General features: G+C 35.5%; 1 protein-coding gene across 1 annotated transcript in view; it reads left to right on the forward strand.

Annotated features, from left to right (window-relative positions):
• alpi.2 (alkaline phosphatase, intestinal, tandem duplicate 2) overlaps nucleotides 1-20,601 on the forward strand; it is a 48,381-nt gene extending 27,780 nt beyond the window's left edge. Inside the window, exons 5-11 of the mRNA XM_056447236.1 lie at nucleotides 701-873; nucleotides 1,837-1,962; nucleotides 8,951-9,020; nucleotides 10,444-10,578; nucleotides 13,926-14,117; nucleotides 16,630-16,746; nucleotides 19,237-20,601. Of these exons, the coding sequence (XP_056303211.1) occupies nucleotides 701-873; nucleotides 1,837-1,962; nucleotides 8,951-9,020; nucleotides 10,444-10,578; nucleotides 13,926-14,117; nucleotides 16,630-16,746; nucleotides 19,237-19,502 (1,079 nt within the window). The 3' untranslated portion in view covers nucleotides 19,503-20,601. The remainder of the gene's footprint in view (nucleotides 1-700; nucleotides 874-1,836; nucleotides 1,963-8,950; nucleotides 9,021-10,443; nucleotides 10,579-13,925; nucleotides 14,118-16,629; nucleotides 16,747-19,236) is intronic.
• The last annotated feature ends 446 nt before the right edge of the window (nucleotides 20,602-21,047 follow it).

The raw sequence follows: 21,047 nt of genomic DNA on the forward strand, positions 1-21,047 counted from the left end.
GCTAGGTCAGTTGGCATTTCTGTGAGTTTGCATGTTCTACCCGTGTTCGCGTGGGTTTCCTCTGAGTGCTCCGGATTCCCCCATTGTCCAAAGAGATGTGGTATAGGTGAATTGGGTATGCTAAATTGTGTGTATGGATGTTTCCCAGTGATGGGTTGTGGCTGGAAGTGCATCCACTGCGTAAAACATATGCTGGATAAGTTGGTGGTTCATTACACTGTGGCGACCCCTGATTAATAATAATTAAGGCGGAAAGAAAATGATTGAATAAACTATGGGCACAGTTATAAAAATATATCAATATTCAAAACAGTTTCAACAGGTTTAAGTAAAGTAACAAAATGCTATATACAGTGTGTCAAGCAACACGCTTTTGTCTAATATTGACTTTTCAATCCATTTTAAAAAAAATGTTTGAAAGATAATTTATAATGAGCTTACATAAACTTTGATAACTCAATTCAAAGCTAATTAGGGTGGCATTATCAGCCTAAAAATACTCCTGCTTTTGCCTGCAGACAAACTTTGAACTATTGAAACTCCTTGGTTTACTGCTTTATTGCAGGCCTACATCTTCTATTGTTTAACGGGCAGTTAAAGATAAACTCTTATCAGTGGCAAAGCAATATCAATGACGTGATTTGCTTACAATAAATACCTTCTTTGGGTCCATAACACAGGCTGTTTTTGTGTTTTCCAGGGAAGTCGGTTGGTATAGTGAGCACAGCACGTGTCCAGCACGCGTCGCCTGCTGCCAGTTACTCGCACACCCCTGAACGAGGCTGGTACAGCGATAAAGAGCTGACGTCTGAAGCAGTCGCAGGAGGATGCCAAGATATCGCAGTCCAGCTCATCACTAACACAGATATAAACGTAAGACGATACCTTTTAAAACTCACAGAGCACAGATAAATCTGTTTCTCATCACTATTCCAGTGGGCAACTAGATATCAAAATAACAACATCATTCTGAAAATGTAGCCCTATATGCATTTCGGGAGATCGCGAATTATGTAGAACGGTTCCAGAAAGAAAGTAAGACGAAATATAAAATAAAAAGTAAATAACAGGGTGAGAACGTGGTAAGATCTGAGAACTTGATAAAAATCAGGGGCCTTTTCTTTTTCTGGATTGCTTATAAAAACACTGTCTGTAGGGTTTGGGGAAGTGGGTGGGCGTTGGTCAATCAGTGCTTTTAAAAACACTATTGGTTGTGTTTAGGGAAGGAGGAAGGTGGGTCAGTCGATTGGTCAGTCAGTCAGTCAGTCGACAAAGGCCTCTGGTGGATTTAGGTGAGAACAGCAGGCATTAATTGCACTCGCGAGAGAAATTTGAGATCTGAAAAAACGTACACAGAGGCCTCTTGTGGAGTCATGAAAGCAAAAAACGTACCTCCTGGGACATATTTGGTACTCTCCAGAAATGTATATATGGCTACGTTTTCAGACAGAGCCAGGGTTGTAAAATAACATCAAAACACACATCAAAAAATTAAAAAAATGCAATTGAGTTGTTGTCAGCGGACAACCTTGATGTCAAAACAACATCAAAAAACATGTAAAAAAAAAACATCAAAATTGGGCTACCTTGATGTCAGAAATTTCCCAGTACTGGGTTGCACCTGGAAGAAAAACATATGCTGGAATAGTTGGTGGTTCATTCTGCTGTGGTGACCCCTGATAAATAAGGGAAAAAGCAGAAGGAAGATGAATGAATGATGTCAGAATGATATAAAAAAAATTTATTTGATGTAAAAACAACATCAAAAACATGTGAAAAATCATCAAAATGACCTTTAACATTGGTGTATATAATTTCTCTTTAATTGTGCTGCAGGTTATTTTAGGTGGCGGCAGGCAGTATATGTTTCCTCGGGAAACCACTGATCCCGAATACTCCACAGTCACAGGGAGCCGGAGAGACAAGAGAAATCTTGTTGATGAGTGGCTAAAAAACAGAAAAGTAGGTCACCTTCAACAAATATTACAAATTAAAAGTCTTCCAGAAATAAATTTGGTCAAACTTTATATTAAGGTACAATTCTCGCTATAATAAACCAATAACTATTAATTTTGCCCAATTAACTACTTGTTAATAGTTATTAGGTAGTAGTTGGGTTTAGGTTTTAGATTGGGGATATAAAATAAAATCATACAGAATATGTGCAATATAAGTATTAATAAACAGTTAATATCATAATAAAAGGCATGTACCTGTCATAAGCCACTAGTTAAAAGTGAGAATTGGTTCTTAAACTAAACTGTTACTCAAAATATTTCAGGAACGTGCTCAGGCTCATTGGAAATACATACAGCCAACAACTAACAAAATAAAACACTAATGATATTTATAATCACTAATAATAATACCCACAAATAAAGGATTATTTTAACATTTTTTTTCCAGAACACCAAATAAATCTTCTGCAACATACAACAAAACAGACCCCAAGTAACGCATTTTATATTCACAAAAACTTTAGACAGCTCCCTCTAGTGGATTTGTCATCTGAAACGTGCAACGAAATGTACCTTAAGTAATGTATTAAAGATTTGCAAAAATGAAGACAGCACCCTCTAGTGGATTTTCATCTGAAACGTGCAACGAAACGTACCTTAAGTAACGTATTTTAGATTTGCAAAAATGTAGACAGTGCCCTCTAGTGGATTTGTCATCTAAAACGTGCAACGAAACGTATCTTAAGTAATGTATTTAAGATTGGCAAAAATGTAGACAACGCCTTCTAGTGGATTTGCCATCTGAAATGTGCAACGAAATGTACCTTAAGTAACATATTAAAGATTTGCAAAAATGTAGACAGTGCCCTCTAGTGGATTTGTCATCTGAAACGTGCAAAGAAACGTACCTTAAGTAACGTATTTAAGATTAGCAAAAATGTAGACAGCGCCCTCTAGTGGATTTGCCATATGAAACGTGCAACGAAACATACCATAAAGTAATGTATTAAAGGTTTGCAAAAATGTAGACAGCACCCTCTAGTGGATTTGCCATCTGAAATGTATAGCAAAACGCACCCTAAGTAATGTATTTTAAATTCACAAAAATGTAGACAGCGCCATCTAAAGGATTTGTCATCTAAAACATGCAACAAAATGTACTTTAAGTAACATATTAAAGATTTGCAAAAATGTAGACAGTGCCCTCTAGTGGATTTGTCATCTGAAACGTGCAACGAAACGTACCTTAAGTAACGTATTTAAGATTTGCAAAAATGTAGACAGCGCCTTCTAGTGGATTTGCCATCTAAAACGTGCAACGAAACATTTCTTAAGTAACATATTTAAGATTGGCAAAAATGTAGACAGCACCCTCTAGTGGATTTGTCATCTAAAATGTGCAAAGAAACGTATCTAAGGTAACGTATTTAAGATTGGCAAAAATGTAGACAGTGCCCTCTAGTGGATTTGCCATATGAAACGTGCTACGAAACATACCATAAAGTAATGTATTAAAGGTTTGCAAAAAATGTAGACAGTGCCCTCTAGTGGATTTGTCATCTGAAACGTGCAACGAAACGTTTCTTAAGGAACGTATTTAAGATTGGCAAAAATGTAGAACGCACCCTCTAGTAGATTTGTCATCTTAAACGTGCATCGAAATGTATCTTAAGCAATGTATTTAAGATTGGCAAAAATGTAGACAGCGCCATCTAAAGGATTTGTCATCTAAAACATGCAACGAAATGTACCTTAAGTAACATATTAAAGATTTGCAAAAATGTAGACAGCGCCATCTAGTGGATTTGCCATATGAAATGTGCAACGAAACATACCATAAAGTAATGTATTAAAGGTTTGCAAAAATGTAGACAGCACCCTCTAGTGGATTTGCCATCTGAAATGTATAGCAAAACGCACCCTAAGTAATGTATTTTAAATTCACAAAAATGTAGACAGCGCCATCTAAAGGATTTGTCATCTAAAACATGCAACGAAATGTACTTTAAGTAACATATTAAAGATTTGCAAAAATGTAGACAGTGCCCTCTAGTGGATTTGTCATCTGAAACGTGCAACAAAACGTACCTTAAGTAACGTATTTAAGATTTGCAAAAATGTAGACAGTGCTTTCTAGTGAATTTGTCATCTAAAACGTGCAACGAAACGTTTCTTAAGTAACATATTTAAGATTGGCAAAAATGTAGACAGCACCCTCTAGTAGATTTGTCATCTAAAACGTGCAAAGAAAAGTATCTTAAGTAACGTATTTAAGATTGGCAAAAATGTAGACAGCGCCCTCTAGTGGATTTGCCATATGAAACGTGCTACGAAACATACCATAAAGTAATGTATTAAAGGTTTGCAAAAAATGTAGACAGTGCCCTCTAGTGGATTTGTCATCTGAAACGTGCAACGAAACGTTTCTTAAGGAACGTATTTAAGATTGGCAAAAATGTAGAACGCACCCTCTAGTAGATTTGTCATCTTAAACGTGCATCGAAATGTATCTTAAGCAATGTATTTAAGATTGGCAAAAATGTAGACAGCGCCCTCAAGTGGATTTGTCATCTAAAACGTGCAAAAAAACATATCTTAGGTAACGTATTTAAGATTGGCAAAAATGTAGACAGTGCCCTCTAGTGGATTTGCCATATGAAACGTGCAACGAAACATACCACAAAGTAATGTTTTAAAGGTTTGCAAAAATGTAGACAGCACCCTCTAGTGGATTTGCCATCTAAAATGTACAGCAAAACGCACCCTTAGTGATGTATTTTAAATTCACAAAAATGTAGACAGCGCCATCTAAAGGATTTGTCATCTAAAACATGCAACGAAATGTACCTTAAGTAACATATTAAAGATTTGCAAAAATGTAGACAGCGCCCTCTAGTGGATTTGCCATATGAAATGTGCAACGAAACATACCATAAAGTAATGTATTAAAGGTTTGCAAAATGTAGACAGCACCCTCTAGTGGATTTGCCATCTGAAATGTATAGCAAAACGCACCCTAAGTAATGTATTTTAAATTCACAAAAATGTAGACAGCGCCATCTAAAGGATTTGTCATCTAAAACATGCAACGAAATGTACTTTAAGTAACATATTAAAGATTTGCAAAAATGTAGACAGTGCCCTCTAGTGGATTTGTCATCTGAAACGTGCAACAAAACGTACCTTAAGTAACGTATTTAAGATTTGCAAAAATGTAGACAGCGCTTTCTAGTGAATTTGTCATCTAAAACGTGCAACGAAACGTTTCTTAAGTAACATATTAAAGATTGGCAAAAATGTAGACAGCACCCTCTAGTGGATTTGTCATCTAAAATGTGCAAAGAAACGTATCTTAGGTAACGTATTTAAGATTGGCAAAAATGTAGACAGTGCCCTCTAGTGGATTTGCCATATGAAACGTGCAACGAAACATACCATAAAGTAATGTATTAAAGGTTTGCAAAAATGTAGACAGTGCCCTCTAGTGGATTTGTCATCTGAAACGTGCAACAAAACGTACCTTAAGTAACACATTTAAGATTTGCAAAAATGTAGACAGCGCCTTCTAGTGGATTTGTCATCTAAAATGTGCAACGAAACGTTTCTTAAGTAACGTATTTAAGATTGTCAAAAATGTAGACAGCACCCTCTAGTAGATTTGTCATCTAAAACGTGCAAAGAAAAGTATTTTAAGTAACGTATTTAAGATTGGCAAAAATGTAGACAGCGCCCTCTAGTGGATTTGCCATATGAAACGTGCAACGAAACATACCATAAAGTAATGTATTAAAGGTTTGCAAAAATGTAGACAGCACCCTCTAGTGGATTTGCCATCTGAAATTTATAGCAAAACGCACCCTAAGTAATGTATTTTAAATTCACAAAAATTGAGACAGCGCCATCTAAAAGATTTGTCATCTAAAACATGCAACGAAATGTACCTTAAGTAACATTTTAAAGATTTGCAAAAATGTAGACAGTGCCCTCTAGTGGATTTGTCATCTGAAACGTGCAACGAAACGTACCTTAAGTAACGTATTTAAGATTTGCAAAAATGTAGACAACTCCTTCTAGTGGATTTGTCATCTGAAACGTGCAACAAAACGTACCTTAAGTAACACATTTAAGATTTGCAAAAATGTAGACAGCGCCCTCTAGTGGATTTGTCATCTAAAATGTGCAACGAAACGTTTCTTAAGTAACGTATTTAAGATTGTCAAAAATGTAGACAGCACCCTCTAGTAGATTTGTCATCTAAAACGTGCAAAGAAAAGTATCTTAAGTAACGTATTTAAGATTGGCAAAAATGTAGACAGCGCCCTCTAGTGGATTTGCCATATGAAACGTGCAACGAAACATACCATAAAGTAATGTATTAAAGGTTTGCAAAAATGTAGACAGCATCCTCTAGTGGATTTGCCATCTGAAATGTACAGCAAAACGCACCCTAAGTAATGTATTTTAAATTCACAAAAATTGAGACAGCGCCATCTGAAAGATTTGTCATCTGAAACGTGCAACGAAATGTACCTTAAGTAACGTATTTAAGATTTGCAAAAATGTAGACAACTCCTTCTAGTAGATTTGTCATCTAAAACGTGCATTGAAACGTTTCTTAAGGAACGTATTTAAGATTGGCAAAAATGTAGACAGCACCCTCTAGTAGATTTGTCATCTAAAACGTGCAAAGAAAAGTATCTTAAGTAACGTATTTAAGATTGGCAAAAATGTAGACAGCGCCCTCTAGTGGATTTGCCATATGAAACGTGCAACGAAACATACCATAAAGTAATGTATTAAAGGTTTGCAAAAATGTAGACAGCACCCTCTAGTGGATTTGCCATCTGAAATTTATAGCAAAACGCACCCTAAGTAATGTATTTAACTAACTTTGCCCTCTTTCTCCCTCTCTCTCTCTCTCAAAAAAAAAAAAAAAAAAAAAAAAAAAAATTCTACTAATGTTTTGCTTCTTAGACTTTTACACACCTGAAACTTGTCTATAGCGCTTGTTCACTGCTGCTCTTATAGTTGTGTAAATTGCTTCCTTGTCCTCATTTGTAAGTCGCTTTGGATAAAAGCGTCTGCTAAATGACTAAATGTAAATGTAAATGTAATGTATTTTAAATTCACAAAAATTGAGACAGCGCCATCTAAAAGATTTGTCATCTAAAACATGCAACGAAATGTACCTTAAGTAACATTTTAAAGATTTGCAAAAATGTAGACAGTGCCCTCTAGTGGATTTGTCATCTGAAACGTGCAACGAAACGTACCTTAAGTAACGTATTTAAGATTTGCAAAAATGTAGACAACTCCTTCTAGTAGATTTGTCATCTAAAACGTGCATTGAAACGTTTCTTAAGGAACGTATTTAAGATTGGCAAAAATGTAGACCGCACCCTCTAGTAGAATTGTCATCTTAAACGTGCATCGAAATGTATCTCAAGCAATGTATTTAAGATTGGCAAAAATGTAGACAGCGCCCTCAAGTGGATTTGTCATCTAAAACGTGCAAAAAAAACGTATCTTAGGTAACGTATTTAAGGTTGGCAAAATGTAGACAGTGCCCTCTAGTGGATTTGCCATATGAAACGTGCAACGAAACATACCATAAAGTAATGTTTTAAAGGTTTGCAAAAATGTAGACAGCACCCTCTAGTGGATTTGCCATCTGAAATGTACAGCAAAACGCACCCTAAGTAATGTATTTTAAATTCACAAAAATGTAGACAGCGCCATCTAAAGGATTTGTCATCTAAAACATGCAACGAAATGTACCTTAAGTAACATATTAAAGATTTGCAAAAATGTAGACAGCGCCATCTAAAGGATTTGTCATCTGAAACGTGCAACGAAACGTACCTTAAGTAACGTATTTAAGATTTGCAAAAATGTAGACAGCGCCTTCTAGTGGATTTGTCATCTAAAACGTGCAAAGAAACGTTTCTTAAGTAACGTATTTAAGATTGGCAAAAATGTAGACAGCACCCTCTAGTGGATTTGCCATCTGAAACGTGCAACGAAACATACCATAAAGTAATGTATTAAAGGTTTGCAAAAATGTAGACAGTGCCCTCTAGTGGATTTGCCATCTGAAATGTACAGCAAAATGCACCCTAAGTAACGTATTTTAGATTCACAAAAATGTAGACAGCGCTCTCTAAAGGATTTGTCATCTAAAACATGCAACAAAATGTACCTTAAGTAACGTATTAAAGATTTGCAAAAATGTAGACAGCGCCCTCTTACAGATTTGTCATTTGAAACGTGCAACATAACAAACCCATAGGAATGTATTTTACGTTTTTCAATAAATGTCTACTTGTCTAATTTTTTTGCAAAACATTTCCAATGAGCCTGGGTGAAAACTTTTATTTACTAAGCAAATCTTTTTTCAACCAATTTCGTTTTAGTTGTACAAGGTTTTAATGTCACCAAAAAATGAATATTCTTTTATCATATACTCATCCTACACTTGCTCAAAAGAAGATATTTTGAAGAATGTTGGAAACCTATAACCATTGTCTTCTGTTACCTATAATGTTGGAAACCTATAACCATTGTCAAGTGTTTTTCACTAAAGAATGTTCGCTTTAGTGTTCAAAAGAAGAAAGAAACTCAAACAGGTTTTGAACAAGTGAAAAATTACTAAAAGAAATTCTTTGATATATTTAGTCAATTTGATTTAAAAAAAAAACTTGAGATGAACACAAGTTAATTTGATTCAACTAAAAATATTAAGGCAGTGAGAATGTTTTTACAGTGTAATAAAAACCACGTGTCATGATTGATGTGAAACCCGACACGACCACAGTTAGACCACATAAAGTGTGGAGCAATCTTTCCGTACCCATTCATTATAAGGGTTTTGGTTTCTCATATCTTGCCGAACATCTTCTGTTGTGTTCTGTGAAAGAAGCAGATTTAGACGTACATGAGTGTATTTGTATTTTAGGATGAACTATATCTCTGACAAACCCTCTTTTCTTTAGAATGCTCAATACGTGTGGAATAAACAACAGTTTGATGCTGTAAATGAGGACAAGACAGATTATTTAATGGGTAAGTTCGCCTCCTTCATTTTGCAGGGAAAGATTTCACCAGTTATATTTATCGAAATCTTGCAGTATAAAAATTTAAACCAGTGGTTCTCATTCCTTATGAAGATTTTACTCACACACACATTTTAAGTTAAAAACCTTGTATGGCTGGCATAGAAAATATAACAGCATTTATTTAATGAAAAATAATTATGGATAAGCTTGAGATTGTTAGAAAAAAATTTATAGACCTAAAGTAAAAGTATATTTACTATAATATTATTATGCTATAAAATTCCCACAGTGTTAGCATTTTATTCATTTACATAAGTTAAATAATAACAAAATAAGAAAAATACAAATAAAAAGTAAAAACAGAAAAAAATGAATTAAAAAAATACTTAATTTAAGATTACATTGAATTAAAAATAAAATTTATTTGTTTTAATAAGTCACATATTGCATTTTTTATTTTTGCATCTATATATATATATATATATATATATATATATATATATATATATTTATTTATTTATTTTTTTTGCAAATGCAAAACACAACTATCTGCCATTTCCCGGAACAGGATCCAGCAAGATCCGGCTCAAATTAAGCACTGACTTATATACATTTATCTATGTATAATGTCCAGCTGGGCATCAACTTCAAAAACTTTTTTTGAAGTGTTGTGAATGAAGCCCGATGGGACGAGTGGATGGGATGTCCGCGTGTGTCCAATAGAAACGAGGCAGCCAGCCAGGCACGGGAGAAAACTCTCATGGCAACGCTGCTGTAACTTTCACAATTGTTTCTCTGCCTGCATTAAGCCCAGCCGATGTCCCGCCCCGAGAGCTATATACCCTACCGTGATTGGTAGGTTCGTTCAGCGCCGCACACAACACTGTAAAGTGCCATACATATCAAACTCGCAGGCCGTACTGACATTAAACTTTCAAATTTAATACGCGGAGTAATACACATGGGTAAAGAGGCGGTAAGAGTGCGGTACGAGTGCTGTTACTAGCAGAATATCACATAACTATCAACCAATCAGATTCAAGAACCAGACAGAACTGTTCTATAAATATATACTATAGTTTATAATATACATATATATTGTTTTTTTTGCAAGTTTGTCCCCCCCCCCCCCATGTGTCCCAAATTAATAAATAATAAAAAAGACGTTGAAGGGACACAATAAAATCTGGAAAAAATAAAGACTTTTACCTTCTTTGCATTATTTTTTAATGTTTCTTAATCCATAATTTAATCCATCTTCCAGTCGCTGCATGAAAACAGCAGACTTATATGGCCTATGTCATAATAGTCACTTTGAAGGATTACTAAACCACACTCCTGGGTCAAACTGGTGATAAATAATAGATTTTACAATGTAAATCAGTTGTTCTCCATGTGGTTTAAGGTTATTGTTTTTCTTGCATGCTCAGGGCTTTTTGAGCCAAAGGACACCAGGTATGAGCTTGAGCGTGATTCTAAGATGGACCCGTCGCTGACAGAAATGGTGGAAAAAGCCATAAAGATTCTCAGGAAAAACCCCAATGGGTTCTACCTCTTTGTGGAAGATAAGTGGATTTTATTTTTCCATTGCATGGCCACTGAAATGTCTTTTGTGAATACATTGTTTAGCATAAATGAGTATATGCTTCACAGATCTCTTACAGATCTCACAATAATAATTACAATAATATATTTGTGCATATACGTTTAATAGATCAGTCAGTACCAAAGGCATAATTGGAGCTAACAAAATAACTTAAAGGGCAAATGTTTTAACCCCCCAAAAATTCATTTACTCATTATTTAATCTCCTTCAAGTAATTTTAAACCTTTATGAGTATCTTTCCTCTGTTGAATGCAAATGAAGATATTTTGAAGAATGTTACAAACATTCAGAAACAGAAAAAAACAATTGGATTTTCTTATTTATTTATTTTATTAGCATCAACCCCTTGAGATGTACCATTTCATTTTCATGGAGGTCCTACAATGTAGGACCCCCACAATAACCCCGTAATAACATACTTATGTAAATATTAATGTGCTAACCCCGCTTAACATACTTCAATAACCCCCCGCAATAACATGCTTATGTAAATATTAGTGTGCTAATTTTGAGCCAAATAAGGAGCATGTATGGTGCGATTTGGTGCTATTTTCAGACCAGCGCAACTCTAATTTTCATGTTTAAGGCACATTGTTGCAGCGTTGCTATTTTGAGGAACCAAAATAGACCAAACCATTGACCAACTAAAAGCTGCTCTAAAGTCCAGCACAAAGCGTGTTAGTTTTGCGCCTATGCAAGTCCAAACGCTTACACATTGCTTAATACACACAGGATGTACAGCTGGGCTATTCAATTGGTGGCCCGTGGGCCGAACCCGGCTCCTGAGGCAATTTGTTCCGACCCTCCAAATAGTGTGACCAAGACATAAAAAATAATTTTAGTTCAGTCGAAAAACGGCCGCTATAGTTATGAAGTGACGTCCATCTGTTCAATACAGTACGAGCTGCAGAGGCTGCGCAGAGTAACCATAAGCAAGTGGCGGGGGCAGCCGAAAACATTCAAGTGGTATATTTGGATGTTCACTATTAACTGCGCTTTAATTTGTCACAGTTTATTAATCGTAAAGGCTTTTCTAAGCCGCATTTCTGCTGCACGGAACAAAACGAAACTGCTGCGATTAAACAAAGTTATGCCAAGTTGCCAACTGTGCACTAGTTTAAAGTTCCAAGTGTGTACACCGAGGCTAATTCGCACGCACACCGGATTAGCTATAGCAGCAGCCGTTCCCATATCACGTCTTTTCCGCTTGCAAGTTTGTTATTTCTAATGTAAGAATATATGCCAATATGCGCGCACAAGCGGAGTCACACGCTTGCGTCTTTCCGGGTGCACGCAGTAGAAAACATCTCATGGTGAGAGTTGTGCGTGCCTTTCAGTGCAATGTAAACAAAAGATATGTTTTATGATATGAATATAATAATAACATTAATTACTATTAAAATGATGTATGCAAGAACGCAGATGGCAACAACAATTAATCTAAATAGCTATGTACTTACCCAATATAAAGCTTGAATTTACATTAGATGTGAAAACCGTGAAACCATGATTATTCTTTAGACTATATAATTGTACAACCAAAATGTATAATTGTTCATCCATAATTGTTATGCAGTTCAAAACACAACATATGAATGTGTCTGAATGAATAAAAAGCCTACGTTGAAATACAACATTTGAATGTTTGTAAAAAAAAAAAAAAATCTCTATTTTAAAAAATAGTCTATTGTACAATGGCCTTATATGCTGTTGTGTCATCACTCATATAGCAAGTCATATCTCTCCGGCCTCGTTGGGGATGCTTTTCATAAACCGGCCCTCATGACAAACTAATTGAATAGCCCTGATGTACAGGAATACACAAATATCTTTATAAATGAAAACAAATAAAGGATTAAAATGTTACGAAAATTATTTTCTACATTAATATAAAAACCACTGCCTCCATGCATCCACTTCGGGGGGGCTTTTTTCAGTTTATGACAGTTTGCATTTGTATAATGTTATTATTATTAGCAGTACTATTTACCAGTATAATTTAAAAGAAAAGTAAAGAGAAAGGAAGGCTCGTTCTTTACCCTTGCGCTGCAGATGCTCTGTTGAACTGTTTTCGCGCTGCAGATGCTCTGTTTAACTGTTTAGCGTTCAGATTTTACACTTGCAAAGTTAGCCATGTAGAAAAAGTGGACTCGGACATGCCCTTAATGCTTCTGCGCCATGTGTTTTAGACTGTGCACCTAGATCGCTAAAATACTAATAATCATATTATTTTGACAGTAAATCTCAACATAACAGGACAAATAAAGTCTAAATCATGTCTAATCAGGTCAAAAATGCACAACAATTTTATTTTCCAGTATGACACAAGGCATCCTGATAACTAAAAATCTGCATGATTGAGTGAACCCATTCAGTTTAAGTTCAGTCTAATACAATCTAATTTTGAGTTTGCGTCACTTGATTCTATTCAATGAACGTTCATTCAAAAAATGTAAGTCAATGGAACTCATTTCATTTATTTAAGTGTACTGCTCAATTTTCCCATGTATTAGTAACACAAGTAAACAAAACAAAACACAAATGACATAGCATCAATGAAACAGCAACAAACAACACAACACAAACATTAACAGAAGTAAACATTCATTCATTATCCTTTGGCTTAGTCCCCTTGTCAGGGGTCACCATAGCGGAATGAACCACCAACTTATTCAGCAAATGTTTTACACAGTGGATGCCCTTCCAGCCCCAACCCAGTACTGGAAAACATATGTTGGAATACACACTCATTCACACTCACACTTAAACACTACGGCCAATTTAGTTTATTCAATTCACCTATAGCGCATGTGTTTGGACTGTGGGGGAAACCGGAGCACATGGAGGAACTATGGAAGTCAGAAGCTACAAGATTTTAACATTCTTCAAATTATCCTCTTTTGTGTTGAACAGATAAAAAGAAACTCATAAAGTTTTAAAACAAGTACAGGATGAGTAAATGATGACTGATAAAAATTGTTGGTTGAACTGTCCCTGTAAGAACACAGTCTAAATACTAAATAAAATGTAGATAAACAGAAAAAGTAAAAAGAAACAAACAAATATTAAATCTAGTTTCAATTTTTGTAATTTGTGGTACTATCCTTCTATTCCTAAAGATGTTCAGTGCCCAAACTCTTATTTTAAACTTTTTAAAAAACTATTTTGTTTAAATGCACCAATAATTATTACCTATATTAACTGAGAAACTTTTTGAAATATCCATTTTCAAAAAGGGGCTGTGTTCATTTATGCTGAGCGCTGTACTTATCGTGTGTGTGTGTGTGTGTGTTTTCTTTGCTGTAAGTGGGAGAATAGATCACGGCCATCACGCGGGACAGGCCAAATACGCTCTGACTGAAGCTGTGGAGTTCGACAATTCCATCGAGCGAGCCGGACAGCTGACCAGCGAATTCGACACCCTGTCTGTGGTCACCGCTGACCATTCACATGTGTTTTCTTTCGGTGGATACTCCTACAGGGGCAACCCTGTGCTGGGTAAGCCATTACAAAATACATCTACACTGTAAAAAATATCTGTTAATGGACAGTTTCCATACTTTGTGATTCTCAAGTGTTTTCTGATTATTTATGGGTGTGAATTACATTATGGGATATTGATCTCTGCTCTGTCGATGTAGAAAATTCAACTCTACAATTTAACAAGGTGACTTTTATTCACGTTTTAGGAGTTTGAAATAAATTAATGTATAAGAAATAATGTATAGAGAAATAAGTGAAATTTCTGTGTGGAGTTTTCATGTTCTCCCCCTGTTGTTTCGGGTTTCCTCCGGGTGCTCCCATTTCCCCCACAATCCAAACACATGTGCTATAGGGGAATTGATGAACTAAATTGGCCATAGTGTATGAGTATTAGTGTGAATGGGAGTGTATGGGTTTCCCAGTACTGGGTTAAAAACATATGTTGTAATAGTTGGTGGATCATTCCGCTGTGGTGACCCATAAATAAAGGACTAAGCTGAAGGAAAATGAATGAATAAGTTTATTACAAGGTTTTTGAAGCATAATATACAACACAAACCCAGACAATATATCACTTAAAATTATTAAAAATGTTAATAAAAGTCACTTTTAACTTTTCAAGGTTAAAGGTTGTTGGAAAAAAGATCAAAATCCCATAATGCAATTCAAAAACATAAATAAACTGGGAAAAATAAAAACATGAATCACAAAATACAGAAAAAAAATGCTAATTTACAGACATTTTTACAGTGTAGTTTTGTTTTTTCTGTTGAACTCAAAGGAAGATATTTTGAAGAATGCTGATTAACGACATCCATTGACTTCCATAGTAGGAAAATAATTACAGTGGATATCAATAGTTATGTTTCCACCCACGTATTTCATGTGCATTATGAAGTAACGCATGAAAAAATGCTCATTGGCATTGATTGTGTATGACCATTCACCCAAAGCATGCTCACCACACACCAACTATAGGTGTAGTGGAGAGACTGTGATAGAGCCAATAGGGTATATGCGGAGCTGGTGTTTCTTCCCATACCGATAAACTTACAGTGAAAGGTTAATGTGACTTTTTACAGCATCGATGTTGTTATGTAATTAAAATACAATCAGTTAAACAGACTTTGCCATTCATTTAGTTGCTCAAGCATAACACGAGACAAAAGGCCATTTACTGGCACGCGCCCGTAAAATAAATGTTCATATTTTAAAGACATGGCGGGAAAAAATGTAATTTAATGCAGTGCTTTTTGCACAGTCTGACACCCACTTTATATCGGATATCACTCGGCCAGTGGAGATTGCTGATTTTTAAAGAAAACAGACCTTAAATGCACCGATTGCAATGGCATACAGTTCACTGGAAGCGCTTAACCCAGGTTACTGACTAATTAAAAGTCCTTTAGCATACTTTGGTATATACCCTATTCGGTGGATGGGGATGATTGGAAGGTCATGATGTGTTACTACTACCCCTACTCTTTACGAGAAATGCTATGGGATTTTTAATAACCACAGAGTGTCAGGACCTTGGTTTATTGTCTCATCCGAAGGACAGCGTTCACTGACAGTATAGTGTCCTCTTTACCATACTGGGATATTAGGACCTACACAGACCTCAGGTTGAGCGCCCCCTGCTGGCCTCACTAACACCACTTCCAAGTTCCAACAGCAACCTAATTTTCCCATGTGGTAAATGCAAATGAGATTGTGCTCTTTTTCAGCATTGTGGCAGATTCAAAAACAAGACTAACATCATATGCTAATGAGGGAGAGATGGTCACTAGTGGGCAGGGCATTCCACCACGTACAAAGAGAGAATGTCAATCAAAGTGTTTCTGCAGACTGTTTTAATCAAGTCTGATTATAAAAAATACAATCAAGAGTTCCAACTTAGATATACTTAGCGTTTATAGCAGGTTTGGCATGCTGTCCCAGGAGAGAACCCTGAACTCGGAGATACTTGAGCTCAAGGCTCCCGCCCAGTCAATAAGCATATAAGGACATCCGAGATCAGGTAGGTCTCGAGAGCTCCCCTTTAGAAAAGGGAGGTAATAGAGGAGATGGGGTGGGAGGGGGGATTCTTCCAAAACGAAGATAGAGCAGTAGGTAGAAAACAATCCATTAATAGTAAGCTTGGATCACTATGATTAGATTGTTACTGATTACAGATGAGCAGCCAGTCGTGTTCAATCATATCACATGCTCCTCTCGAAATTAGTTTGTGAAACTTCACTTAATACACTTTTACCATTAGAGTCTGCTTATATTCTCTCACTGCTGACAAACAACTGTGTTTAAAAGTGAATTTGGCATATTTTAAATGACGGTTGGCAGGGTTCTCCAAACACCAAACATTTTTCAAAACTTGAATGCTCTTCTCTAGCTGTATACAAAGTCTGAAAAGACATTAATTGATTATGAATGAGGGCTCTGTAAATATTTGACCTGAAAAAATACTTTTATAAGTAAAAACAAATTCGAAGGTGGAATCAGGAATGATTGATTTACTTCTTTCTTCCAGGTGTTTCCTATTCAAAAGCTGAAGATGGAAAGAGATTTACCAATGCGCTTTACGGAAACGGTCCAGGATACCAGATTACTAACGGGACTCGACCCGACATCAATGAGACCGTTTCAGGTGAGTTTCAGTTCCCCCAAACATGAAAATTACCTCACCGTTTACTCTCCCTCATGTGGTTTTAAAGATTAATGAGTTCCTATCTTCTATTTTTTTTTTTAAGAATGCTGATTGATGGCTCCCATTGACTTCCAAAATGACTATGGTTGTCAATAGCTGTTTTAATAAACCTATTTCATTGTCATTTTGGATTATGGCATGAAAAAATGCTTAATGGCATAGCTGAGTAGGATACATTTTCTATTCAATTACAAAAAATGTACATAATCTATGATAGAAACACATTTAGTGAATAAACTCACATCATCAGTAGAGTGCATCAGTAGACTATTTTAGTTTAAACAGATCATGTGATGATAAAAATGTGTGTGATGGGATGTCTTAATGGACTTTGCAGCAATTCCAGCACATTGTAAAAGATTTGAAATGTTGTTTTATTGATTGTTAAAGGCCTCAGCCGTCAGTCTGTCATCACAGTGCTTCAGAATTATTATTTTTATTAGCTGTAGAACTGTCTTGAGCATTTGTCTGCACTCCAAAAGAGCGTCTCACACCTCCAAAAGCCACTGAATTGCATTTCATCTTCATTGAGGCACAAGTCATTTATTAGAGAAGAAAAAAGACCACAGTGGCTTCTCCCAATGCACTCAACTACATTTCTCTGACTCATATTTGCTCCAGTTTATTAGGAAGTCACCATTTCATTCCCTTTTGTTTCTCATTTGATGGAAACACTGCTTTATTTGAAATGCTTTATGCCATATTTTAGTTTTGCACATAAATCTAATTCACATCAATGAATGGAAACACAGCTAATAAAGTGCCAACATTCTTCAAAATATCTTCATTCAGAAGAAAGAATAAAACCCTATAGGTTTTGAACAAGTAAAGAGGGAGTAAATGATGGCAGAATCTTCATTTTTGAAGATTTTCTCTCAGTTTTCCTCTCAGAGTGTTTGGTTTAGGTAGGAAATACAGGCATGCCATCTTGTGGTTTTGTGTGTTACTGCAGGAAAATCACACAAACCTTTCTCTTACTGTAAATTAGGGATAAACTTCAGCCAAAAATAAAAATTCTATAATTTTCTGATCCAAACTATTTAAATGAAGCATGATATTAATTTAGCAGAAACTCCAAGCTGCCATTCAATTGAAGTGAACAGAGACTACAATTGTTTACACTAGTAATGCTGAAAACTGAAATAAAATGAATTCTAAATAAAATATGAAAAACTTTACACTATGAAAAATAAATTGTCGAACTACAATAACAATATTAAAAGACATATTAATGTAAATAATTCACTAATGATTCTAATTATATTATATTATATTATTCATTAATTTTCCTTCTGCTTAGTCTTTTTATTCACCACCAGTCACCACAGCGGAATGAACCACCAACTTATCCAGCATACGTTTTACATAGCGGATGCCCTTCCAGCTGCAACCCAGTACTGGGAAACACCCATACACACTCATTTACACACAAACACACACACTATGGCCAATGTAGTTCATCAATTCACCTATAACACAAGTGATTGGACTGTGGGGGAAACCAGAGCACATGGAGGAGTTGCAAACTCTACACAGAAACGCCAACGGGACTTGAACCAGTGACCATATTGCTGTGAGGCAACATTGCTAACCACTGAGCCACCATGTCACCCGTATATTATATTATATTATATTATATTATATTATATTATATTATATTATATTATATTATATTATATTATATTATATTATATTATATTATATTAGTAGTGTCAATATATATTACTAGTATATTATAATATATTGTATTTAGTCAATAAACGTCTTAAGAAACAGAAAAATAATAAGTTTAAATTCTAATTAAATATTGCAAATATATATATTATAAAATATAACAATAATAATACAAACTATTAAATTTCTGCTAGTTCACTTGACTTTTCCTCTTTGTTAAATTTTTTTATTTATTTTTTTCAATAACATATTCATTGGGGTGTACACAGTTTTGCACTGTGAACTTAAGTTATTTTATTTATTGGGATAAACCGTTCCATAAAGAATGAGAATATGAACAGTATAAAATGGTTTATGGCAACACAATGGCTCAGTGGGTAAAGTTGTTGCCTCACGTAAAGAAGGTTGCTGGTTCAAGCCTCGGCTGGGTCAGTTCTGGCATTTCTGTGTGGAGTTAGCATGTGGGTTTCCTTCGGGTACTCCAGTTTCCCCCACATTCCAAACACATCCACTATAGGTGAATTTAATAAGCTAAATTGGCCATAGTGTATGTGTCTGTGTAAAAGCAAGAGTGTATGGGTGTTTCCCAGTGATGGGTTGTGGCTGGAAGGGCATCCGTTGCATAAAACATATGCTGTATAAGTTGGCGGTTCAACCCACTGTGCGACCCCTGATCAATAAAGGGACTAAGCCAAAAACAAAATGATTGAATATATGAATGAAGATGGTTTATTGATATCTGACTGTTGTCTGCAGGCCGTGATGACTATCTCCAACAGGCTGCGGTTCCTCTTGATTCAGAAACTCACGGCTCGGAGGATGTGGCTATTTTCGCTAAAGGCCCAATGGCGCACCTCTTCCACGGGGTGCAAGAGCAGAGCTACATTCCTCATGCTATGGCCTTCGCAGCCTGCATCGAGCCGTACAGCGACTGTCAGCTCAACGGCTCTGGTGTTTATACTCAGTTCAGCATCGCTGTGCTGCTGATCAGCCTGATGTCCTCTATTACTGCTCTCATTTAACCTGACTGCATGCTTCTACATCCCAGTAGAGGTGATTATAGTTTAGCATTTGAGCAATCCTGTTGTCTTAGACTGCATGTCCATTGAAGGTTTTTTTTTTCTTATTAAAGTGGACCTATTATGCCTCTTTTTACAAGATGTAAATTAGTTTCAGCTCAAAATACCACACGTTTTCGAAGCTGCCCATTTTAGATTTCAATCCATATTGTGCCATTGTAATGACTGTCGCTTTAAATTCAAATGAGATTTTCAAAAGAGGGTGGAGTTACAAAAGGTTGTGTGTCACCATAGTTATAGATTCAAAACAAGATTAACGTTATCTGTGTGAAAACGTGAAGAGTCTCAGAAGAAGGCAGTCTATGCAGACTCCTGTCGCAGTTCAATTGTGTCTTCATCTAAAACTCCACATTTATAATCCTCTAAAACTATGCTGACATTATCTTCAGCAGCTCAAACACTCTAATGGCGGATGGCTGCTTCTCACTCAGGGCTTTTATGCTAATGAGGGTGAGATCATTATAAATGGGCGGGACTTTTCCTGTCTGATGACACGTACAAAGTTAGAATGTCAAAGTTTTGCAGATTAATACATTTTTACCATTAGCAGCTGGTTATTTTCAACTGGTTATGTTTAAATCCCTTATTATGAAAGTGATTTTTGCATAATAGATCCCCTTTAAGATACTGAAATCCTCTGTGAGGACATACATTTTTTAATTCATAGGTTAATTAATTAATTAACTACTGAGCTTGCTGTATTTCATTCTTTAAGTGGTGGACAAATGATGCTTGATATTTGTTAATAAAATCTGACATTTAAAAAAACAATTACCTTTACATTTATATAGTATTTTATTAATATTTAAAGTAATAAGTAAATCATTTGCCTTCTCAGCGCCGACTTTTGTAATGTAATATAAATATTGTGATTCGTTTGTTGTATTTTTAGGAGAAAAAAATCGTATTATTTTAAAGAAGTTGTGTTATTGTTATTAATAAGTTGACTGACTCGAAAACCTTTAAATGTATTGTGCAAATCCTTCAAAATGTACTGTGAAACATAAATAAATAAAAAGAAAAGCAGTTATTAAACATTAAACTGATTGGTGTGTCTACTTATAATATAACATCACAGAAACGTCATATCTCATAAATATGCTTCAATTTTAAAAGTCATTGAAAAAACATTCAAACTTTACTCCACCTTTATACATTCTCTACTTCATGGCACTTAAAATCTGGCAAATAAAAAGTAAAAACATTTTTTTGCTTACACATATGCCTTATGAGTACACGTGACAATATTGTATGGGTGTGTTATGAGCATAACGTGCATTAAACCAATCATCAACTCATCTCCCATTCCCTTTGAGAGTCAGTTGCGCATTTGCTATTTAAATGGCAGACTTTGTAAGCAGAAAAAAAATATCTTCTTCATCTACTTTTTAGTTGATTTTGATAAGTTTCTATTATCATAGTTGTAGAAACAATGGGCTCTATTTTAGAGATTTAGGCGCAAAGTCTAAAGCTCATGGTGCAAAAGCA

The sequence above is a fragment of the Danio aesculapii genome, chromosome 22 (genome assembly GCF_903798145.1).
Source record: "Danio aesculapii chromosome 22, fDanAes4.1, whole genome shotgun sequence".
Taxonomy (NCBI): domain Eukaryota; kingdom Metazoa; phylum Chordata; class Actinopteri; order Cypriniformes; family Danionidae; genus Danio; species Danio aesculapii.